The 26,139-nt window shown below is 45.4% G+C and overlaps 1 protein-coding gene across 7 annotated transcripts in view; it reads right to left on the bottom strand.

Annotated features, from left to right (window-relative positions):
* Positions 1-5,768: 5,768 nt before the first annotated feature.
* Positions 5,769-26,139, bottom strand: part of LOC135898538 (anoctamin-7-like) — a 117,270-nt gene continuing 96,899 nt past the window's right edge. For all 7 annotated transcript variants that reach the window (XM_065427539.2, XM_070534594.1, XM_065427540.1 and 4 more), the window contains 11 exons: positions 25,705-25,842; positions 22,074-22,269; positions 21,840-21,951; positions 21,725-21,779; positions 20,021-20,118; positions 18,891-19,015; positions 16,594-16,799; positions 14,033-14,166; positions 12,882-12,972; positions 10,441-10,572; positions 5,769-9,353 (listed from right to left, as the gene is read on the bottom strand). In XM_065427539.2, coding sequence (XP_065283611.1) covers positions 9,297-9,353; positions 10,441-10,572; positions 12,882-12,972; positions 14,033-14,166; positions 16,594-16,799; positions 18,891-19,015; positions 20,021-20,118; positions 21,725-21,779; positions 21,840-21,951; positions 22,074-22,269; positions 25,705-25,842 — 1,344 coding nt within the window. In that variant the 3' untranslated portion in view covers positions 5,769-9,296. The remainder of the gene's footprint in view (positions 9,354-10,440; positions 10,573-12,881; positions 12,973-14,032; positions 14,167-16,593; positions 16,800-18,890; positions 19,016-20,020; positions 20,119-21,724; positions 21,780-21,839; positions 21,952-22,073; positions 22,270-25,704; positions 25,843-26,139) is intronic.

Genomic DNA, 26,139 nt, shown 5'->3' on the forward strand with positions numbered 1-26,139 from the left:
TTCTCTCCCGCACCCTTTACCCCGTTCTTCCGCTCAACGACACTACATGATGTACCAACTGGTCCAACAGTCTACGTTGTTAAGCTAGAGCTTATGCCTAACTGAGGAGAATGGCATAGCATAAACGTGGTCTTAGAAATATTAATCTGCAACAAGTTTGCTTTACACTAGGAATGCACGTTGCGAAGGTCGACGTTAAGATTTTCTTGAATATGATTGTGGGATTTATCGACAGCAAAAATGGTAGTATTATCAGCCTATAAAATACAATGAGAATGACAATGTAGTGTAGGTAGATCATTAATGAATAAAAGGAAGGGTGGAGGTCTATAGACCCTTGGGTTACCCCTCGATTAATTATTTTTGCTGAAGATCAATGATTGTTAATTTCAACAATTTTTGATCGATTACTAATGCAGTTGCTAATTAACTACAAAGGTGGGCCATATATACCAAAGTATCTAAGTTTGTGTAACAAAATTACTTGGTTAATGGCGTCAAATGTCTTATGAAGGTCAATCAATACGGCTCCGACCGACATACTGCTGTCTATTACTAGTTTGATGTGGTCCATAAAAAAAAAAGAAAAAGAATAAGTTCAGTTCGGATCCCAGCGATTCTGGATGTTCAATGTTATCTATGGGTCTCGTTGAGTGAATACTTTCGCATTCCATTACGATATTTTGAGTTGCCTCCCGATTATTGTTGCAACAGACACGCCTCATACTGTTGCGAATACTTGCGCTGGTATGTTTTTCTCCTCAAGCAACCAGTACGGGCTTTAAATAGTAAGGCACTGCCATATGTGTTTATCGCACAGATTTTCCTTTCAAATTTTCTTTCTTGCCATTCTGGTAAATCTCCATGGCATTTTAATGCGAAACATTCTCTAGGTCATTCTCGGTACTTTGTGATAGGTAGGTTCCTGTCTCGCCTCGCTTTACGAAAAATTGAGGACTGCGTCACCCAATGTGGGAGTCGAACCGCTACCCTAGAGCACAGCAACAGAGGGCTCTAATCTTTAGGTCACGATCGCACGTGCACGCTTCTCGCGTTCTAGAGTCAACCAGTCTCTGAAATACTCGGCGCGTGCACGCCGTGCGACCTTGTCGTCTTCTTTCTTTGTGACGTAGAGAGAGGGAGAACATTTATTTCTAATGAGGGGGGGGGGGGGAGAGACTTCCTCGTAGGGTGGAGCCCTTAGTTCAGGGCCCAATTGGCTCGCGCCCCTCCGCGTGGCCGCCGGATCAGCCGCCGCTGTTCTGGCGGGTCTAAGCTGGTCAACGCAACCTCCCAGGAGAAAGCGGACCAGTAATCATTCTGACAGCCTTGGGCGCGCAGAAATATCCGACAGGAGAACTTCACAGGGATAGATATGCAACTATCCTGTCGGACATTTCTGTGCGCCCAAGGCTGTCAAAATGATTACATAGTTTTCAACTACGTCTTTTGTCATCGCACGTCTAGTTAGAGCTCCGTTGCCATCCTCATTAAATTTTTGTAAGGCCCTAACGGAAGGGATGCTACCCTTGCGACAAGAAAAGACCATTAAGGGTGTAAACATGTTTACAGTGTACCAGGTATATTTTACCTTGGAAACGTTGTACGGACTTCATGATCGCCGAAATTAATCAAGCTTTAACATTTCTCCGCCTAAGTACAAGTCTTTTTAACATACACCACAGAAATTGTATAACACGTACTCGCTGATGACGTCACAGTACGTGTTTCTCTAGCTTGTGGTCGTCCACTACCTATGTAAAACGCAACAATCGCCATCTCGTAGGCTCGCGTCGAATGATCGCTGTAGAAATCATGCCATTGCTACCATACGAGTGTCTACAACGTGGTTAGCGTAGTGCTGCTGTCGTCACATGCACGTATGCTCGCGACCACACACACAACTACCCAGTTTGCAGGAACTCGCTTGTCCACCTGGCATATCGTTTGCATCATCATCATCATCATCATCTTTTATGTACACTGCAGGGCGAAGGACTCTCCCTGCAATCTCCAATTACCCCTGTCCTGCGCCAACCGATTCCTCTGCCGTCCTCTACTGCGCTTCCCTTCTGCTGGTACCCATTCTGTCACCCGAATGGTCCAGCGGTTATCTAATTTGTGCATTACAAGACCTGCCCAGCGCCATTTCTTTTCTTAATTTCAATTAGAATATCGTCTATACCCGTTTGCGCTCTGATCCATACCTCTCTCTTTCTGTCTCTTAAAGTTATTCCTAGCATTCTTCGTTCCATGCTTGTTCTCAAGCTTCTTTGTCAGTTTCAAAGTCTCTGCCACATATGTCAGCACCGGCAAAATGCACTGATTGTATACCTTCATTTTCAATGATAACGGTAAGCTTCCAGTCAGGAGCTCATGTTGTCTGCCGTTTGCGATCCAACCCATCTTTATTCTTCTGCGAATTTCCTTCTCATGGTCAGGGCTCCCTGTGATTAGTTGACTTAGGTAAACGTACTCCTTCACAGACTCTACAGGCTGACTTGCGATCCTGAACTCTTGTTCCCTTGCCCGGTTATTCGTCATTCTCTTTGTTTTCTGCATATTAATCTTCAGCCCCGCTCTTACACTCTACCTGCTAAGGTCCTCAATCATTTGTTGTAACTTGTCTCCAGTGTTGCTGAATAAAACAATGCCATCGGCAAAGCGAAGGTTGCTGAAGTATTCGCCGTCGATCCTTATTCCTAAACCTTCCCAGTTTAATAGCTTGAATACTTCTTCCAGGCGCGGAGTGAATAGCATTAGAGAGATTGTGTCGCCTTGTCTGACCCTTTTCTTTATAGGTACCTTCCTACTTTTCTTGTGGAGAATTAAGCTAGCTGTGGAATCTCTGTAGATATTTTCAAAAGTACTTACGTAAGCCGTCTGTACTCCTTGATTACGCATGCGCGCAATACCTACATGACTGCTGGTATCTCTACTGAATCAAATGCTTTTTCGTAATCTATGAAAGCCATATAGAGAGGCCTATTGCGATAACTTGATTAATGATATGGATGTGATACATCGTAGAATATCCCTTCCTGAAGCCTGCCTGTTCCCTTGGATGACTAAAGTCCAGTGTTACCCTTATTCTATTGGATATTATTTTGGTAAATATTTTATATAATACTGGGAGTGAGCTAATAATGGACCTATAATAGTTTAGTTCCTTAGCGTCTCCCTTTTTGTGGTTTAGTATAATGTTTGCATTTTTCCAGTTTTCTTGGACCCTTGCAATCGGGTCGTTTTGAGGAACCCGAAAAGAATGCTTCGCATAACATAGATTTCCACAGTGCGTGGGTTCTGCACAATTCCTTTTTCAATGATGTCATCAAGTTTATGTTCACTAAGTGGGATTATGCGTGTCTATTGACCTTTCGCATTCGAAAGCGGTGTTGACATATATACAGTAAAGGGTTGGTGACGTCGCTACGTAGCCACGCGGAACCGTCGCAAAACGGTGGTTGTGAGTATAGAATGAAGTAAAGTGGTAGGGAGCACCACGTGAGACCGGCGCGGAGCAGTTAGGGATTATACACTTTGACGATATACTTATTGGAAAAAAATTGGAGTAGCAGCTGTGGAGAGGGTCCTTCAGTCCAGAATCTCGCCGGTCACGCCTTTCATCGCTTCAGCGATGAAGGTTGCCAGTTACTGTTGAGCCAGCGATGATGCTGCGAGAGTCAACTAAGCAGCCATAGGAGCAGGGGATAGGTTGGTGCATGTTGGGGGGGGGGGGAAGGGCGGAGAGGAGGGCAGGTCTGTAGCATGTGAGAGGCGTTGGGATGCCCGCCGTACCTGTGACATCGCGAAGGTGGTTCTTCCGCGAATGCGCGAAGGAGATGAACATGTGTGGGAGAAAGAAGAGAACCCGTCTGGGCTTGTCGGATAAGGACGCCGCGTACGCGAGATAGACCGAGTTGCATAGGCGGAAACGCGCGGCAGGCAAGTCGAAAGTGCTGGAGAGAAATGGGAAGAGGTCAGTAATCATGTGAGCTTGGCTCGGGGAAGTCGGGAGCCTGTCGAAGAGTGCCAAAGGTGAGCCGATTAGCCCGTTCGTTCCTCGACAGCCCCGACTGGCCAGGCACCCACACTATCTCAACAGGTGTAAGAATACTACATTGGAGAATACGGGGAAGACGGGAGATGGAAATTCAAGACGATGAGCAAAACGAGAACAAGGCGAAAGGAGGAGCCAACGTTTCGACAAGTGGATTTGTATTCTTCAAGGCGACATATGCAGAAAGGTGAAAGCAGGAGCCAGCGTATCGACAAGTGGACTTGTCTTCTTCAAGGCGACATATTCAGCAAGGTGAAAGCAGGAGCCAGCGTTTCGACAAGTGGACTTGTCTTCTTCAAGGTGACATAAGCATACGTCGTCTTGAAGAAGCCAAGTCCACTTGTCGAAACGTTGGCTCCTTCTTTCACCTTGTTCTCGTTTTGCTCATTACTTTGGAGAATGTGTGTCAGTGGAGTATATAGAAAGTTCTCCGCCTAACAGAAGACGATAGGCGGCCATCGAGTGTCTGAAAATGATAGGCAGGTAGGGGTGACGGGAGAAGATAGCGGCAAGCAGCTACTATGGCATGCAATTCTGCTAGTGTGGGATCTGTAGCCCAGATGACCTCTCTAGGAAGAATAGCGTCTATATAGCTGCTCGAAAGAACCACTATGGCAGAGCTGAGTGAGGAGACACTAGCGACCGTGTAATAGAAATGATGGTTCGGATGGGTGTGAATGAAATGCTGAAAAGAGGGGATTCTAGTCGCGCGGCGTTGTGTGTGCACACAGGGGATCATGTTGCGAGGTTATGGCGCCATTCGTAGAAGTACTGCGCAGGATGACGAAAGTGCGGTAGAGGTGGCAGAGGGGGACACGTGGAGACAGAGTAGCCGACATTGGCCAGTATGTTGCGCCCCTGAGTGGTTGTGCTCAACCGAAGTTCCTGGTTGCGACGGCGCGTCAGGATGATCTCTTCTGTCGTGTTGTGGGCGCCCAGCTGAGCTATGGTGGTCGTTGCTGGCACTGATAGGGAGGCCAAAAGCAACTTTGCTTTGCGTACGAGTTTGTCAAGACGATTAAGGTCCTGTTGGCGAGGAGATAAATAAGGGAGCTAGTAGCAGTAGTGAGGTGGAAGGAGTGCGTTCCGAAGACGAAAAAGTTCAGATTCCCGCCCCTAGCCCGGTTAGTGACGCGAGGCATTAGGTGTAAGATTTGTTCTCCTTGCTGGAGAATGTCAGACCACCGAAGAGGCTCCACTATCGCATTGTATGTGGAGCTCGAGAATTTTATGGCTTTTACTAGTGGTATAGGATGACGATCCAGCAGTAGCGCGAAGGGAAGAAGTTGCCATCGATGATGGCGGACAAGGAGGAGAGCAGATTTAGCAGGTGAGCAAGAAAACCCGATTGTTTTGGCGGCAGCCGAAGCGGTAGCAAGGCGTCCGGTAGGTAGTTTTGCAGATATATATCCCGGTGAACCTAGATAAGGCGAAATAGTTATGTCATCTGCATAGATGCGGATGGAGATTAACGGTTCGAGGGCGCGGTGAATGACACACATGGCGAGGTTGAAGAGGAGAGGAGAGAGAAATGAGCCTTGCGGGATGCCGCATTGACGGTGCGAATATACGGATGATGTCGCGGCATTGGCGAACCATAATGAATAGGAGCGTCCGCGTAGGAACGAGTGCAGCAGTTAATAAAGGAGCCGATCGAGAGTAGGCGCCGGTGCGCATCACACAAAACATACCAAGACAAACTGCGACATTGACACAACAAGGAGCGGGTTTATTACAAAATGTATGTACAGCAAAACGACATTGACAACAGCCCATTAAAAACTGTGCAACAATAACATCAGTGATAAATTGGTGAGCTGCATAAAGAGGCGCTATAGAGAACTGACAATAACAACTATCGAGGAAACAACCTTATGGTCTAGTGTCACCTCCAGTTCCAATCATAAAACAAGCACGTCTCTTGTACTGTAGAGATGAGAATCGAAGGTAGGCGCGGGGACCACACCGTGCACGTGCACCGTGCACACCATGACCACACCATGCGTGCAAAACACACGCGCTTTGCTTCTGGCCGACAGTGAGTATCTCGAAGGGTTTAGCTTACCAGTGGTGTCCGGGAAATGCGCATAACAGTTAACGAGGGTGGCGGACGCCGTGTGCGAGGCACATCCGCGTAAACATCAGGCATTGCTGCCACTCTTAAAACCAGACCAGCGTTAAGTAAAAGCTTCAGCGTACGCAAACAGTTGATTATCTGGCATTTGGTCACCGGGAGCCGATTCATGCAATATTTACTCCCGCGGATGAAGACGAAGAATTTCATTCATCCCATTCAAATTGCTCACGTGGAAAAGTTCGCGAAACATCATAACAAACATTAGGCGGTCGACATGTTTTAGAGGGCACAGGGCTGGTGGATACTGTTGTTATGACGTGGGACAAATAGCCTGGAAGAAGGTTTTCCACCGCTGGAGAAGCAGTGCATGATGTCATGTCACAAGCGCTGACGTGGTAGTAGCTTGGAGGAGTGCCTCGAAATGGTTGTCGGGATGGACAACAGTAGGAAAGGAGACTTGTGGCATCGCAAAGTGCTTCCCTTAGGCAACTCTAAGACGGAAGGTTGGCGTATCTGAATGTCAAAGACAAGACGATATAATGTCCCCCAGAAGCATTGGTTTCGACAGGGAGCTTCGTTTTTCTCTAGTTTATGTATAAGACAATATAAAGCGAGAAATTTTCAACTTATACCAGCAAAGTACTTTTCACAAATCAGCGCCAATCCACCACAGAACAGCCAGAGACAGACATGGACTAGAAGTGAAAGGCATATAGATTAACCAGATTAAGTACCCGGTTGGCTGCTGTGCACAGGGGGATGGAGTAAGGGCAGAAACGATGAGGAGAAAAGAGCACATAAAAAAATTCCGTGCTACAGATAGCCCGTGACAGCAGAGGCTACCAATGCGACGAATATTGGCAAGAATTTATTTCAGTGGGGCCAGCTTGAGTCGTATAAACGGTAACAATAAGCCTTATGAAAGATTCAAGATCAGGGCGGTGATAGGTAAATGTTTGCTAATATAGCCGTTCATTTTCAAGGCCTCTTCAGATTATCTGTCTCAACCCCTGATCGAGTTGAGTGCTTCGTGACTTTGATAACTTCATCGGCCCCGCCACTTTCTGGGTGACATTTCCGATAGTCATAAATGACAATAAGATGACTATTAGCAGTGATAAGAATGAATAACTCTCCGTGGTCTACAAAGGAAGACGCAAACCTTGTGGTCGTCTCAAAAAAAAAAAATATTCCGCTCGGTGTGATTGGGAGTAAAGATTTATTTCAAGCGTCGAAAGCTTAGAATGGTGTTACTTCCTTTGCACGTGTCCGCGTGTTGTCACTGGTAAAGCCTTTAGTTGAATTTAATGGTCTTTATTATTTGAGCAGATATCATTTCTTCAATGAGGAAAGTTTGCCACAAGCCATATTGAGAAAATAAAATTAAGGAGTATAATATAAAAGGATAAAAAAGATGCACTTCTGCATGGCATGCACGTGCGTACACATGTTTAAGTGCATGCATGTAGGCAGCTCTCACGAATCGAGAAACGTAAGCCGATTCTCGCTTGTAATGCGCAGAAACGTTAGGAAAGGATGGAAAAGGACGCTGTCAAATCTGACACCAGAACGGTCATGTGACGCAATCTTTGAATGTCCCTGACCGTCACCTGGCACGTCGAGGGAAGCCAGCACCTGAGGGAATGTCAAGAAAGCTTCGGATGAGTATGCGTGTGAGTGAGCGCCTTTATAATAACATGTTTTGAACGCAGCGACTCATGGTATGATATGGACTTCACGACATGTTACGACCAACATGGAGCAAAAGTACTCATCAACAGCCAGCTGGGTGTGGGTCAATGAACAGCTTCTGACCGCAAAGTTAGCTTCTGTCGCCACAAGACAAATGTTCACGAGGAATGACGAACACCATTTCTTGGTCGTACTTAGTAGTGCTGGAATGGCTGAAACCGGTTCAGAATTGTAAAATTAGCTCCTTACGACTATCGCAACCGGTGTGAGAGTGTCCTGACGTCAAGACCGACAGGCTAGGTCGACCAACTGAGTCCAAGACGCATGTTCACTTCGCCGACTCTATACCTAGTTAGACTTAAGCCTTAACGCATTCAACATTAAACGTTGCATTGCAGACGGAGACCGGTCATTCGAGCTAAATGCACAGGTGCGACATATTGCCGTGGCTTTAGTATAAAATCAAGTTTTGCTGCGTCACTTGCCTCTTTCGTCAAAGGAGTCCGAAGTGCCGGATGTCTGCGGGAATGCAAAATGCAGGTTTTCCTCACCAGAAGGAGCGGCAGCACCCGTCACTTCTGTAGTAAAACCTCTCTACACTTTCAGGGTGGTGATTCATCATCGTATAGTCATCGGTACAGTAATTTCTAATGAGAAAACCTGCATTTTCGGCCCGATATCGCAGGAAACAACACGCACTGTCCTTTCTTTTGCTCTTAATATTCGTTTTCCGAATTTCTCGGATTCCCTGCCTTCCATCTTCTTCTGCTCTCGATCGCTTTAGGATGAAAGAGACAAGTACAGCACCAGAACTTGAAATTAAACACAATTGCAACCGAAGTACACCTCAGTGCAAGATTTTAGAGCGGTGAATCTGGTAAATTAGCAGGGAGAACCATTTATGCCTGCCTCGCTGCACGCGACGCACCACATCATTATACAAAACGTGTAAATAGTATCGCCCTGCTTTAGACTAACATGGCCAAATTAGTGAAGTTGAACTTCCCGATACATAAACTCGTACTTGAAACAGGTGGCATGATATCGCACCTGCTTGCCAATAAAATTTCGTCAGGCTGACTGTTTTGGTGCGCAACATTTTCCCCCTCAACATTTAATGACGTCGTCCAGGAGCTTGTATGTTAAATCAAACGTCTCCTGCTGCGCTGGAACTAATATACAGTTCCCATGAAGTGCCGGTACGAAGCTCCGTGCTCGATGGTAAAAGGTACCATTTCCTTGGAGCCTTCACGAACTTAATGTTGCATTAGTAGCTCGCGAGCACTTTTTTGACGTCACTTTTAAGCAGGCTGGGCGCGCAAAACCTTGCAAGTGCAACCATCGGGACAACAGCTTGCAGGTGACAAAGTGCGCATATGTTCTGTTCCTGGCACGCGCTGTAGTCTTGGCCAGCTCTGCCCGTGGCTGCAGTCCTTGATGCTGGATCACTGTTTGGAGCGAGGCTCTTCAGACGGCCGGTGCCTCGGTCTCTTCGTCATCGTCGTCGTCCTTTCTTTGCGCCACCTGCGTAGCCGGTGATAGCGTTCTTTACATGAAGCTACTACATCAAGCTACTGTTTGCATAATCGCAGTCTACTCTGGGATGATTAATCCATCTCATTTTCCAATCGAACAGATCGAAAGCTCTGTAGAGGAAAGCGAACTTTTGTTCTCAATCGCCAAAGCTTTCTAGCGCCAGGAATTGAACGGCCGCGAAATGACATGGTCAGAACTCCTAGCATTTGGCTTCCAGTATAGTTTCATTCACTCAGACAAAGGCTGTACAAGGACCCCTGTTCAGGGCCACTGATTCGTGTACCGTCTGGAGCCGTTTTCGGCGTCGGAGGTAAAAAAAATAAATAAACAGGACTTACAGTTGATAACTTCATGAACACTTCAGTCCTTAATGGCTCTCAGGTATGTACTATCAGCATAAATACAAAATAGAACGGGTCGAAAACGACTTGCAATTCGCTATTGCGTTCTCATTTTCTCCTGCATTTGTGACCATCAGCTAATCCATGCTCCGAAACGTATACCTTTGGGGCTATTCAACGTCTGTAAATCGGCAACAGAGTTAGTGCGCATCGCACTCTCATGTATTCTTACGCGCAAACCGTAGCCCTGAATATTTTCATTCTGTTCGCGCTTAATTTATTTTGATGGTACACTGCTTCCGTAGGATCTAAAAACGTTAAGCGATTGAAAAGAACGAAGTGCCGCAGTTTATAAACTTTCCATGTATAGCTATCATTCAAGCAAGCACGTACGTTATCGCGCTGTCCTTGCTTTGCCACAGAATCCGTGGCTTCGAACAAAGGATTAAGTAAGAGGTAAGCGGCGGAATATCGAGTCATCCGGTAGAAATAAGAAAGAAGAATGAAATTATTAAATAAGCATAATGTCTGGCAACGCTTTACATTTACAGGTGGTCCACAAGGTTACCTGCTGCAAGCAAACAGCTTTGCTGCATGGTTATGTATTTTAGCATTACGAGGCTCTGCGGCTCTGATGGCACTCGGCCACGTACTGGCGCATATACGCATTTCATGCTAGATGTTTTCAAGTAATCAGCCCTACCACGCGCAGGCGAGACACAGCAAAACCAGACCTTCATGATGGTCTCCGAGTCGGCGAGCGCCTGCTTGGCCAGGTATCGCTCGCGCTTGATCTTCAGCTCCAACTGGCTTGGGATGTCCGGCACCACCAGGTCGATAAGCCGGCACACGCAGAAGACCACGTGCTGCATGCCCACGGTAAGGTGACGTTACAGCCCTTCAGGACAGTTTAAAGGCGGGAAATAGATTGTTTAAATAATGTGAGCAAGTAACGCGTCAAAATAGCACATCGTACGCATATATACAGATACACACACACATTATATATATATATATATATATATATATATATATATATATATATATATATATATATATATATATATATATATATATATATATATATATATATATATATATATATATATATATATATATATATAGTAGCCAACAGTTACAACAGCCGTTTCTACGGAAGCTGATTTATGCTGGGCGAGCCTGTGCCCATCAACAAAAACCGACTGAGCACTCAACAACAACAAAACAACGTTCCTCGAGCTTCGCTCCTTCGAACGTCATCCTCCTCTTTGTCGCCTGCTGTCGCGTGCCAATCGTCCGATTCTCGCGCACGAGCCGCCGGCCTGTCAGCACCGGCCGAGCATTGCCTTGCGGTGCTTTGCTTGACGCTCGCGGTGTGGCGGCTACGCAGTTGGGATATGTCGGTCGTCTTTTTCTTCTCGCAATGCTGGCGCCAATACATCATAATCATCAGCAATAGCAGCCTGGCTACGCCCACTGCAGGGCAAAGGCCTCTCCCCTACTTCTCCAACTACCCCGGTCATGTGCTAATTGTGGCCATGTTGTCCCTGCAAACTTCTTGATCTCATCCGCCCACCTAACTTTCTGCCGCCCCCTTCTACGCTTCCCTTCTCTTGGAATTCAGTCCGTTACCCTTAATGAACATCTGTTATCTTCCTTCTTCATTATATGTCCTGCCCATGCCCATTTCTTTTTCTTGATTTCAACCAAGATGTCATTAACGCGCGTTTGTTCCCTCACCCAATCTTCTCTCTTCTTATCCCTTAACGTAACACCCATCATTCTTCGTTCCATAGCTCGTTTCGTCGTCATCAATTTAACTAGAACACTTTTCGTAAGCCTCCAGGTTTCTGCCCCGAATGTAAGTACTGGTAAGACACAGCTGTTGTACACTTTTCTCTTAAGGAATAATGGCAAACTGCTGTTCATGATCTGAGAATGCCTTCCAAACGCACCCCAGCCCATTCTTATTCTTCTGATAATATCAATCTCATGATCCGGATCCGCGGTCACTGCTTGCCCTAAGTAGATGTATTCCTTTACCACTTCCAGTGCGTCGCTACATATCGTGAACTGCTGTTCTCTTCTGAGAATGTCAAACATTACTTTAGTTTTCTGCAGATGAATTTTTAGACCCACTCTTCTCTCCAAGTTGCAATTGGTACCCTGAAAAAAAAAATTAAATTATGGAGTTATACGTGCCAAAACCACTTGCTGATTCTGTGGCACGCCGTAGTGGAGGACTCTGGAAATTTCGAACGCCTGGGGTTCTTTAACGTGCACCTAAATCTAAGGGCACGGTTGTTTTCGCATTTCGCCCCCATCGAAATACGGCCACCCTGGCCGGGATTCGATCCCGCGACCTCGTGCTCAGCAGCCTAACACCATAGCCACTGAGCAACCGCGGCGGGTTGGTACCCTGAGTTACTAAGAAAGGCAATATCAACAGCGATATATATATATATATATATATATATATATATATATATATATATATATATATATATATATATATATATATATATATATATATATATATATACATATATATATATATACATATATATATATATATATATATATATATATATATATATATATATATATATATATATATATATATATATATAAATTAAATGTACATATATTTATATATATAAATTATAAATTAAAAGGCTGATTCTTTATGTTTGCCGTTGTTTTATGCGTTTCATCTTTATATATATATATATATATATATATATATATATATATATATATATATATATATATATATATATATATATATATATATATATATATATAAAGCCAATAAACACACATACCAAGGACAACACACGGGAACTTACTTGTACCGGAGTCCTTCCATGTGTTCCAAAAACATGGAAGTCCTTCCATTTTCCTTCCATTCCAGAGTCCTTCCATTTTCCAAAAACATGGAAGGACTCTGCTTGTACTTACATACATACTGCTCTAAAGCGCAGTATGTATGTAGCAAGCTTTCTGCATAATAAACAGTTGTGGGTGTAGCGCCGTCTCGCTCTTCTGTTTGCCGCTTAGACTCCGTTTTTTCGCGCCACCTTCACCAACTCGTTCATCACCATTAATAGTTACCGCGGTGCAACGATAAAGGCGCGGACAGGCGACTCGCATTGGGACATGCGCTTGTGCTCACCTCAAATATGATGACGAAAGCTAGTCGCACAGCAAGCAACTTCCAATGGAAGAAAGTCCAATTGCCGTTCTCATCCCTCAGGTCACGGTACCTGCGGCACATAACAAAGCCTTTGAGAAAATCGTTTCTTAGAAGAGGGCCCATAGGTAGTAGCGGTACAAAAGCCTTGTTTCGCACTTTACGAAGCGTGTCGATCGCCGCGCGCGTTTTACAAATGCGGTTTCTTCTTCGTGGGATCGACGGCTGCACAGTCGTGCATGTACCGCGTCCCACGCACGGGATAGTGCGAGGATAGCTTGAAGACAGGGATGACAAGCGAACACCGTATCATGCTCGGCTCGTGACTATAGGTACGGAATGATTCAATCGTATTCACTTGCGTGCCACCTCTGAATCGCCAGAGGCATGAACTGGGATTCCATACGCATCATATTCTTTTGCTGCCGTGACATTCGTATATGGTACGCTACTACAGACGATGATGCGAGTGTCAGGAGTTCATTTGGCATCAGCACTGAAGCAGGAGGAGGGCACCAGTGGCATGGCACTGACCTGGCCTGCCTCTCCGCGTCCCGCGGCTGCGCACAGTGGGCTCCGACCGACGCTCCGCTCCGAGCACAATTTCTTATGCCGTGGGGACAAGCGAACACCGTATCATGCTCGGCTCGTGACTATAGGTACGGAATGATTTTCAGTCGTATTCACTTGCGTGCCAGCTCTGAATCGCCAGAGGCATTTCGAACCACCAACCACCAATTTCGAACTACCAACCACCAGTTGGTGGTTGGAAATATGTATGCGCCACTGACTGCTGTAACAATTAGGACAAACGATAAACTTTATCAGTTGGTGATTCGAGAAAGTTAATGTTTCTTGAATGTAATGCCTAACTTGCACACTACTATGAATTAAAAGGCTGATTCTTTATATTTGCCGTTGTTTTATGCGTTTGATTTCAACTTAAAAATGTGTGCCTTTTCTTGCTGTTTACGCAAACGCTGCTATTTCTAATACCATGAAACGTCGCGGTAGGCCCTTGCAGGGACCTTGCGTAGGCAAACATTACGCCGAGCTTACGGTTAGGTGCATATGCGCGACACACTTGGAAGGTTCAGCGAGCGGGATGCATGAGGTAGAACTGTGGTACTCGCCTGCAGGGTAGCGACAGCGAACCCTTGGGCGCATGCGCTAGCGTGAAGTTGATGTAGCCCTTGAGGTCCCAGTCGAATTCGTACCGGTACACCGTCCTCGTCAGGAAGTCAGAGGTGAACGCGATCAGGAACGCCTGCGTCAAGCCGTAAGCGCGCCGACAGCAGCTGGTTGCAGGGGTCGCACAAGACAGAAAAAGCGACGGCATGCACTGACGCCACTTCAAAACAACGAGCCTGGTTTGCAACACATCAGAAAACGAGGATCACGCAACGACCAGGTGACCATGCGGGACTGTATACGCGACATATAGGCAGCAGATTGAAATGCTCAAACAAGTGACCAAAATTGCGAAAACCAATTTTCGTCTCTAAGAAGAGAATTTTGCCGAAATGTCATTGTTACAGATTAAGTCAATAACAACCCAGTGGCATTGTGAGGCGTTAGTTTGCCATGGCTTGGTTAAGCGAGTTATGAAATAGGACAAATACAGCTTTCGAAGGAAGAGATACCTCTAAACACGAAAGTATTAGAATTGAGGTTACGGAGGACGTGTACGTTACACCAAATTGTTGCAGTAACAGTAACTAATTTTGTGGTCGTAGTCACGTTACGCCACTAATTGAGAAATATACGAAGTGCTGTATCCTTCACCGATAATAACAGAGTAAATGAATACTGGCACTGAAAGGTGGGCTGCTGGCTCAAGTCGTGCAATCGAAAGTGCTCCTGACAACGGAAATACGGGCTTTGAGTGACATAGACTTGGCTTCACGACTGTCGCTACATACGGCCATGTAAATGATTAGGATATCCGTCTCTGTGCCCCCCCCCCCCCTACCCCTATTTCTGGCACAATCAACTCCTATGTAATGATATGCGTTCAGCTAACGCTCTGACATGGGCGTTTACGAAGTCATAGAATGACGAATAGCTCGAATCGCGTGATGGAGCACAATTTCAGCCGTGCACAAGTTAGTGATACAGCAGAAAGAATGACATTTTCGTGGACAAGTCATTTATCGGCTCCAGCCTGTTTTGACGCACAGTCAATAAAATATTCGCAAGCAGCGCACACAAAAACACGGTTTATTTATACAGTATTAGCAGATCACAGATTTGCTATAATTGCTAATGCTAATCATTTTTGGTGTTGGGGTTCAAAAATAAATACCTAATTGCAGTGCCTTGTTCACTATCACACATTACAGCGATTTTATGGGATAAACTGAAGATGGTTATTAGTTTGATTTGTCATGGTAATTTACAAGAAATAAAAATAAACGCTTGAAAATTAATTCTTTCCGAGCGACGTAATTACTGCCCACTGTAGTATGTATGCAATGTGACGCATCTCCGAATTACCTAAATACACCGCTCTCGAATGTTGTGAGAATGCTAAGAACATACATGCCGCGCTCGTAAATTTCTTTGCGCTGGGAAATAATGAGTCACCATCTATAACGAGCTTTTCAGCATTAAAAATTTGTCCTTAGTAATGTTGGGGATGTTTTCAGATTAGGCCAGATCAGCACTACACGATGAGATTCTGAGTTAAATTCAGGAGAAGCCGTTGCAAGAATACTATTAAGCAGGGCACGTGCCGCGTTCTACGTGTCAACTGGGGGTCCTAATTCATTTAAATTCTGCGATTTTAAAAACATTTTGCAGCATTCGTGGCGGTATAAATCGCAATATGTAAGCACAAGAAACCCGAATTTCATTCTTCTTATCAAAACAATTTCGCTCAGCGTTATTGATCGCCTGAGAACTTTTCTGAGCACTTGTTATTTAACACCGTGAGTGACAACGACAATGCTGATATTTTTATATATGATACATATACTTTCAAACATAGAATTGAATTAATTTTCTCAGTTGTATGTATTTTGCTGCTGAGCTCTTCTTGTGTCTTTCTTTTCTTTTTCAGTAATAACGTCTCGTCAAGACCGTACACAACCTGAGAGTAAGCTGTGATGTTATATGGGACGAAAAGCAAGGGACAGTTTTAATGTGAGAATATTAGAGAGGTCGGCCGGAATGGCTGTGTTCGTGGCTTGCTACTCTACGAACGAAAAAGGCAAGAGTGGAGAGAGTGAGAATTGAGATGTCAAGGCACGCTTGTGATACGCCGGGGAAGGCCGCTCGATACAAGTGCTGCGTCGTGAGGGCGGGCGGGGAGCTCTTATAGAAACTTAGCTCAGACAGCGCATACAAAGGCGATATCAACAGATACGTGTTTTATCGTACTATCAAAGAAAAAAATCGAGGTTCAATTTCTCCCGCAGCACCAACTTCGCCATGTCGCCACATCCGAAGCGGATCTGCTGACATTCAAAACGTTGCGCTGGACTACTTGGCCTGCTTGCGCACTCTCATCAATGATAAGTTTTCGTTTCTCTCTCTCTCTCTCTCTCTCTCTCTCTCTCTCTCTCTCTCTCTAATAATTGTAGGTGCTTGTTGATGGTCCTGCTCGCGCTCAGTCAGTCATCACACGGGCCGAGGGATAATCAGGGGGAGTCTATGGACGTGGCACATGCAGAGGAGTGGACTGGGAACGTACATTGCTGATGACGGCAGCCTTGGCGAGAAACTCGAGGATGGAGAACCAGATGCCGATGTTCTGGGCGCGCTCGGGCACGCACCGGCGCGTCTCGCAGACGAACTTCTGCGCGTCGAGCCGGATCTCGACCCAGTTGTTGAGCAGCGCGAACAGCGGTGCCAGCGGGAACGCCGCCACGAAGATGGTGATGAAGCCGAACTGCAGCACTGCGTTGGGGAGACGCGCCGCGCGCTTCGCTTAGACGACGCGAAACGTGCGGTATGTACGCGCTTAGCGATCGAGGGCGTGGGCCACTCTGGGGTGCTTACGTGGTACGTATAGCCTGGAAACTAACCGCGCTACTTCCACTGTGAGCTTCGTCAGGCGATCAGAACTCACTGCAGCTGCTATACGGGTGCGCTTACGGCCAAATGTATGACGTTCACTGCCGTCGCCACGAAGAAATCTTTTTTTTTTCTTCTGCGTAGATCAATTTCATTGTTTTACCTTGTTTTCTTTCGCTGAACGTGTTCGAAAAAGGTTACTTTCATTTAGGCGAAGTTTGTTGTCCGCGAGCCGCCGGGTAAAGAAAGAAAGTGCCTGTGGAACGTTCGAAAAGATTCATAAATCAGCTCGTGATGTTAAAAAACTCATAAATAAAGTTTGTATACTGGAAGATACAACGGAGGAAGTGGCAAAAAACGCGAGGTTAAATTTGTGAACGTGAAATTAAGGCAATATAGGCAGATACGCGCAGTATAATATGTCGACGAAAGTGTGATATAAAGTCTATTGATATATCGGGGCCGTTAGATTTATAGAAAAATATGACACAGAGGAAGGGGTGAATTTTGAAAATCGCCGTAAGGCCGACCCAAACTTCAGGCAATAAGGTTAGGGTAATCAGAAGTGCGACACTCCGTATGAGTAGCACTTCACAAAAGAACAAAATACAAGGCCTCTTACGTAAGTGCGCTTGCACCGCAGGTGGCGTTGAGATTGCCACAACTCATGATGGCGGCGATGGCCATTTGTGGATGGCACTTGCGCCTGACAAATATTCTGTGAACGCGGACCCTCATTGACCCTCATTGCACTTCATCGTCTGTGCTCGTGCTCACGTTTTGTGTCTGTGTGTCAACTTCTGCAGCGATGTTTTCTAATCAGGACCCTCATTGTTTCTTCACGTACAGTGCCATATCGTTCTGCTTGCAGAGCTAGTCGGTTCACTTTGTAAAAGAAGTCACAAGCGAAAAATTGACTGGCTGGTATGGAAGCATGGCTAATTCGCAGCGCGAACTACTGGGACAAGAGCTAAAGCAGGAAAAGAGACTTCTCGTTGTTCGATACCAACTCGCTTATTATTAGTTTCTGATCAATATAATTTACAGTTGAAGGGACTCTTTAAACCAGATCTGTACCACATATCATGGGCCTGTCAAAATACTAAGTCCCCAACTATCTATAAAATTAAATACCCGAGTGCGGAACAGTGGGAGAGTATGCTTTCCAGCGTAAGCTTGAACGGCCAAAAGCGCCTAATAGAGCGAGCTCGCGGGTTGGCCATACTCAGTGGAACCTTGGACTAGGGCACCAACCCTGTGATTGCAGACAGAAGAATCCATGAGAAGATGGAGGAGGCCGTCTGAAGCCGCGAAGATCTCTTTTCTAGAGCCCAATAAAAGTTTTCCGATCCGATCCGTGTCTCTGCGCTCTGTCTTGTCTCCTCTCGTGCCTTAGCTTTTCTGTCCCAGTAGTCCGGGCTGGGAATCAGCCATAAAGGAAGTCCTTGACTTGTAAACATTCTGGCATTTTGCACGCATTTTCTTTAGTGTTTTCTTTTCTCCCGTTAGCATTCGGAATTACTTGATATATATTGCTGTTCACATAATAAACCTTCAAGTGCTTGCACCCACGTGTTTTCTCTCTTTTCTTGTGCAGGGTATCTATAGCCAACCAAATATCAGACTGGTAGATCCTCTTGACTGTCTTTATTTTCTTTCTTTTAACGCTGAAATCAGGATTGCACTATTTGCAGGACAATTTCGCGCAAACTGGTTTTAAATTACCACAACCTTACTGTACTACGTCTGTCGGCTTACCGTTTACGAAGTCTCAGCTTTACAAGCCTGGAATTAAGCGTGTGTGGGCCTCAAGAAGCCTCAAGGTTGACACGCGCACACAGCCAAGACATGAACGGCAAAAAAGGAATAGATACGGCGCCGCACCGATCTGTTCTTGCTATGCAAACCAACTCTGACTCATCAAAATCAATGAAGCTTCGCGATGGAGCAGTACGAACTTATCAATCTCCTCACCCATTTCGAGATATTCCTGGAAGAGTCCCTCGTTTTGTATGAGTTGATAGTCCTGCTCCCAACGCGTTAGTGACTCACGGTACACCAGCTTGGTCTTGTGACGATGCCACCACGCCTTTACCTTCCTGCGATGACAAACCCATTGTTACTGTTACCGCCGTTATGCGAGCCACTGGCACCACATACGGTGATAACTCGGACCACCAAAAATTCAGATGTATTTGCAAAAGTCAGAAAACTACGACCTGGAACTCAGAAAAGGTCTGGTTTATGGGCATCTTCATTGTTGAGCATCAATAATTTAAAAAATTGATTGACAAAGTTTTACATGACGTTTGGAAGAATTGAGACAGTCGACCTTAATAAATTTATCAAGAAATCAAACGACTGAGCTGCCAGCGCCAACCTCGATTACATAGACCTTGATATTCTAATGCGCCCTTTCGACATAGATTCAACTACTTCTTTTGCAGTTCAAAGTACGATAAGAAATTGACGCAAAATATTGCCTCAAGCAAGATTTTTAAAGCTTTTTCACCACTAATGTAGTTTGTGCGTGCGTGAGTGCGAATAGATGAGCTCTAAAAGATGCACGATATTTTCAAACGGCCCACACCATAACAGATACGGTTTACTTTAATATCTCGAATTAAGTACATGGTCATGAAGGACTACTGGAATAACAGTGATTACTTGCATAGTACACTCGCGACAGCACATAACATTTCGGAAAGTTTTTGTGGTGTCAGGGCGGAAGTATACGCATATACTGCCTCGTGTTGGGTTCTCTACATATACTATACAGAAGGCTTGTGGCAGGCAGCGCTCAAACGTATATGCCTCGGACTTGATCACTTGCCCATGAAATTACGCGCGTACAAACAAGTAATTTATGAAAAGAGCAAGAGGATTATAGATAAGAAAGACAAGATTAGTAGTTAAATGCAACATGTTGGGCATCTCTCTATTCGCAGACATCAATTCCTATTTCTATGCCCACAGAACGACGACTTCCGCCGTGGTATGCTTCGCAACTGGATTTCACCAAACATCACAGGCAGCAACCGAGTGCATTCCCCGACCGCTGTATACGAAATTATCTGTGAGTGTGGTGAACTTGCCGAACTTACGGTACGAGGATCTCCTGTGCGTTGTTAATCATCTGCTTGCCCACCATAATGACCGCCAACTGCTGGGCAAGCTCCGACAGGCAGTCGCTGCCACTGCACTGAAACACCGCAAATGCGTCGCTCAACGCAAGCTTCATGAAGTGGAAAATTAGCGAAATTCGCAACAGGACAAGTCTCGTGTATCAACTGCGCACGAGAAATAGCAATTTCCAAGACTATATATGCTCATGAGTGGGACATGGACTCAGGAATGCTTTTCGCCACTCGATTTCTTCCATCAATGATGCGGCCGACTTCGAGTCGAGAGGTTTGTTTCGCTTTCGCGTTGTCGCACTATCCGAGTGCTAATTGTTACCTGCAGCCGATTCGTTTATTGATGGGGCGTGTGTGTGTGTGTGTGTGTTTGTGTGTGTGTGTGTGTGTATATATATATATATATATATATATATATATATATATATATATATATATATATATATATATAGAGAGAGAGAGAGAGAGAGAGAGAGAGAGAAATGTTCTTTGATGGATTGTGGATATGTACGCGTGGCCATACGCCTAGGATGTTGCTCCAGGTCACGAGGGCTGCATGTGAAATAATGAATTAATACATAATGCAATACACATGCACACAACATACACGAGCATAGAAACTAACGTGTATAAAGTGTGTGGTCCAGTCTAGTATCTTCGACAAAGGTTGAGAGCGCCCATGTTTCCCACAAAACTATACACCAGTGCTGCTATACAAGGTCCTAGCACACGGTGCAACTCTACGGAGTTACTAAGTAAACTTAAACCAGATTTTGGAGTATCCCTTGAGGCCGCATAGAACGTGCAGACGCTATGTGTCTGCGCACATGATGGGGTTCAGCTTCCCAAATCAACGTATGGGAGATGCCATGGAGGACGGCTCCCGGGTTAACACTGACTACCGGGGTTTCTTTAACGTCTGGCCAAAGCACAGTGCACGCGCATTTTTCCTTTGCGCTCCATCGGAATATGGCCTTGCCGGCCTAGAATGGAAACCTTACCTCGTGCTCAACAACAGAATGCAATAGTCACGGAGCGACCGCTGCACGTGCCGCAATATTAAACCCACCGTATGCAATATTGCATTAAACGAGTTAGACAAGCAAGATTTTCACTAGAATACAGGAATGGTATATTGAATGCGCGCTGACTGAGGCGTAGTTTGGTATTGCCTGAGCGCAGCTTTCCAATAAGAAATTAAAAATGCCTCAAATTTTACCAAAGGAATACATGCGGTTAATGTTTCAATAAATGCTGCGCAATTTTAACACTGATGCTGCGTACTATTGACCTTGTTGCGATGGATGCCATACTTCCTTTCGCGAATTTTCGCATCTTATTCCATGCATGTGCAAGAAGATCTCTGAAGTTTCTCTGACATGATATACTTTCATTATGCAATTAAAACTTCGATTTTTTGTGGTCACTTTTCTTCCTCTACTTCCAAAACATAGTGACGAACCAAAATGCATGACCTCTGCTTGGCATCGTAATCTTTTGCTTGCGCGTAGTAGCCCAGGTATTACATTTAAATCAGTATCGCGTGCTACGATTCCACACTCCGAACCCCTTGAGATTTATTATGTTTCTCCGCCTAAGTTCAGTTAGTTTACTTCACATGTTAAGAAGCGCCATCGCGTTTTGGCAACTTACGGTTATTACGATACTTGCCTCCTCATTGCGTAGGCCAAGAAGGTGACCATATTTTCCCGGGTAACCAACGAACCTGCATGGGCAAGTGCGTACACTTTCCAGGACCAATAATCTCTGATATACACGAACTTACCGGCCCTTGAAGAAGGCAATGTAAAAAATGGACGAATAGAAGTTGACAAACTGGAACAGGAACACTTTGAGTGTGAGGTTGTTGTCGAAGTCCGTCTGCGTGCGGTGCATTTCTGCATGGGAAGCATAGGCGTTAGGAGTAGGACAACTGAACGACGCAGACCTACGTCACACTGCAATTGGTTCGCCCCATGAAATAACGAAACGCTAGCATATGAAAAACTAGGTGGCTCACCCCACTGCGTGAGCCGATACGCGAGTCGTTCGTAGACTTTCCCGAGGATCATGATGAAGATGAGGTTGACGAACGCGCCCGAGCTGCTGGCAATGACCGAAGCGAGCCCCTTGAACGATTGACTCCGGAACAGGGGGATCGACACCAGCACTCGGTACACGATCACCGACACCATGAACACCAGCACCAATGCAATCTGCAGCATACATAAGCGCAGGCGCTCGGTTACAACGTGCTGCCCGAAAAGTCGGGAAGATGCTCTTGCACTGAAATTCTGTCCATAATTTACACCCTTAGGTCCCTTAGCGTGTAAGGTTATGAGTTATAGACCAATTTATACCCTTAAGAACCTTTGTAAATTGGTTTACAGCGTGGACTAGCAGCCAAGATTTTATTCGAGAAAAAAAAATGTCGGGGATGATTGCTGCAGCATAAAATGTCCCGGTTATATATACATTGTAAACCACTCTACACTCTCAAGAAGCTTTCGAGCACTAAAAACATCTGCTTGCGAAAGAAAAATTTCCAAAAATGTGGGTGTTAGGCTGTTTTGGTTACCAAAACAAGCTTTTAGTTTCCGTAGCGATATATTCTTAACCTTAAAAAAAAACTAAACATTTTTGCTGCTAAGGGTCTTACGAGCTGTCAAAGTAACCATTCTTCGGAGTACATATCGCCCCCGCGCTGATCAATGGAATTTTCTAGTCGAAAGAGGTTCCAGATAGTGTGATTTTTTATGAACAGGCATGCATGGCTTTGAGGTGCCTCTTAGCTGATTATATCGAAACAAGCATTCTGTGGAGATTTATTCTTTAATTGCGTAGAATGTATACATGCTCCCAGTGGTAGTGCACTGCAGGTCAAAACACCATGGCTATATGAGCCTATATGAGCCCTTACATGGGTGTAGGCCGCGCTAGCAGTGTTTGTATGCGAATGTTTTTTGCATATGTGTGCTCTGTGTTAGAATTATTCCGCCAAGTGTTTGCGGTGCTTCAATATCAAAGTGCTGTTGTGTTGTGGCCGTCGTAGTATCATATTGTAAGTCTGAGGAACAAAACAGATAAAAAGCTTTGCCGTTCTTTTTTTTTTGCGGGTTTTAGCGACTTCTATTAGTCCTTGTAGTACCTACTAGATTTTATTGGTTCGCTTTTTAGGTGGCATAACCTTGCGGTTATTCGCTGGAATAGCAAGGTGCAACAATGAATAGCGCGTGTGTGCATGGCTACTAAGGAATGGTTGCAATGGCACTGTTAAGGCTTGCTGGGGGGGGGGGGGGGGGGCTTGTTTTTTCTGACCCATAATGAACGAATAACAGCGTGAGAAGAAAAGGACGTGCGTCGTCTGACAGCACGCGTGTGTGTCGCATTCTCGTAGTTGTCTTTTCGAGCTGTCATTCGTTCACTGTAATGGCATGCCTTGCAGCGTTTGCAGAAAAGGGTGTTATGGCGACTCAACGCACCCAATGAGTGTGTGCTTTGGTTTGTGCAAATGCCTTTTTTGTTAGTGCGTTTGTCAGTTATAGACACAGAACAACACGCTGAAGGGGTTAAACTGGTTTACAGTGCATAGCGCAATTGTTCTGGTTAGCGATTCGCTTTCGTCAACCTATTTTACGTCATTATCAGTGGCATATGTACAGTGTTCCCTGGATAAGGCGTGAGTGCATCTATACGTCACGCACTCTCAGGTCAATAATAATAATATTTGGGGTTTTACGTGCCAAAAGCACTTTCTGATTATGAGGCACACCGTAGTGGAGGACTCCGGAAATTTTGACCACCTGGGGTTCTTTAACGTGCACCTAAATCTAAGCACACGGGTGTTTTCGCATTTCGCCCCCATCGAAATGCGGCCGCCGTGGCCGGGATTCGATCCCGCGACCTCGTGCTCAGCAGCCCAACACCATAGCCACTGAGCAACCACGGCGGGTATCTTTCAGGTCAATGCATCCGAGATGAACAACGGTTGCATTGTGCAGTGTGTATAGCGCACCTGCGGCAATCTTTTCTTCTTAATTTCTGAAGCACTCTGCTCAGCATTGACACGCATAATCACTTGCGCACACTCAGAAACTAAACATAGACCAAACAAAGAATTAACCCTGCATGGGTTAATTGGTTAATTCCACACAAAAAGTTAGGCCTCTTTGCCTTTTTATGAGTAGGCATAGATAAATGAACGAAGCCAGAACTCGGCTGTACTGATCAGGGCAGCACAAGTGCCAGCATCCAACTTGCATTCTCAAGCAACACAGAAATGTCACTTTTCGCAGAACATTTGGAAATGTATTGTTTTACTAACCACTGTACATAGCGGGCACAGTGGGCAGCTTTCCGCATACTAAAGCATGTACATATAGCCGGCACGTGTCGAATGGGATTTACTTGGCTCGGGAAGCCTAATGGAGTTAGGGGAGCCATTCATATGTAGTTGATACGACCACTTCAGATACCCACTTGACGCGTGCAACGTCGAGTCAATGCTCCTAACGAGATTTTTATGGTTCGCCCTATCGGCTGCCTCACCAGATTGTGCATTGGGCGTGTGTAGTTGCATTGAACGAAAGCAGACGCTTTTTAGGGTGCTACAACCTGTTCTTCATGTGTATTCCATAAGCAAATGCAACAGCGCACCTATATACTGAAGTCGCAAGAATGAAATTTCAAACTTGAAAAACAAATGCCGCCGTAAGAGGAGGCTATAGGCAAACCAGAGAGGATGCGAAAACGACAAATGTGAGCCCGCGCTGCAGTTACTGCACCAGCTCGCCGTCACGTCATCTATTTGACAGTCTGTAACAATTAAGCATCGCCCTGGAAGAATCCATTCAGACCAACCCGGTCCGAGAACTTTTCTAGTGCAAAGAGAGCTCGAACGCAGCACGCAAATACATTGAAATCCGTAACGCCACAATAACATGTATACCAGCGCTCACTTTTCGCCGAGAAGTCCAAGACAGGGAACTTTGGCCTCCAAGTTCTCCTATGATAAATAGTCAATCTTCTCCCCCAAATCAGTGAAAATGGACATCCTACCAGTCTAAAATGAATTCGTTCTATTCATTAGTATCCCCTCTAAGGCGCCACAACACATTCGACGAAAGGATCAGCTGTCTGAGCTTGCATTGAGCAGAATGTCATGCGCGTCTTCCTTTATTTTGAAGGGTCTCTATCTGCCTTGTCATTCGTCGTCGCTGCATCAACGCTAGTCTGAATGCGTGTCTTAAATCATGCAAGTTTAGGCAAATTACGATCGAATGCAACAAACCCCTCGTTTGGTCACTGAGTCGTTACAACGAGCCCGCCGACCACGTTGCAAAAATGTCAGCGTGCTATTATTTGATGAGTGCTCGGGTCACAGGCAGTGATACGCCGTCCAGATTAGGATAATTTAAGTAACCAATCGTATATTCTTATTCCACTTAATTGATTTGTACTTAGATAGTTTTACAACGCTCTAGCAGCATGTTCTGATTGGACACTCTCCCTTCTGTAATTAAAAACCAAAATGAGTTGGACCTATGAATGGGAACTTTGAGTGGTAGGCTGGTGTGAGGTGGGACATTAGTTTGGAGGAGGCGCAGTGCCCGGAGATGCGCCGTCGTGCAAAGAGCAGGTGCAGCACCCACCATGAGAAGCAAGATGGCGACGCCAGCGGCGACCCTCTGCTTGCGCACACGGGCGGGGAAGGCCGGTTCCTTGGCCCCCGTGATTGGGTTGCGCTCGACGTGCGATGCTCTGGCAGCGAATTCGGGCCGAGGACGCTCCTGCGGTATGAGGTCAACAGACTGCGTGTTACTTGCGACTGCAGTAAACTCCAGTGGATCGCAATTGTTCTCAATCTTACTTGTAAGCGAGGCTAACAATTAAGGTCTCACTTTCGAGCGGCTGCAGTCGCGCGGCAATTTTGCGCGTATTCGCGGGCTTCATTTACGATCGGAAAAACGCTTTTATGAAGCACGTATTAGGCAACAGAAAGCTGCATCGGGAATTTTCCATGCTGTACTACAGTTTTCTCATTGGAATTTTTCGTCTAATTATAATATTTGAAAATTCAATGAATT

Source organism: Dermacentor albipictus, chromosome 2, assembly GCF_038994185.2.
Source record: "Dermacentor albipictus isolate Rhodes 1998 colony chromosome 2, USDA_Dalb.pri_finalv2, whole genome shotgun sequence".
Classification (NCBI taxonomy): Eukaryota; Metazoa; Arthropoda; class Arachnida; order Ixodida; family Ixodidae; genus Dermacentor; species Dermacentor albipictus.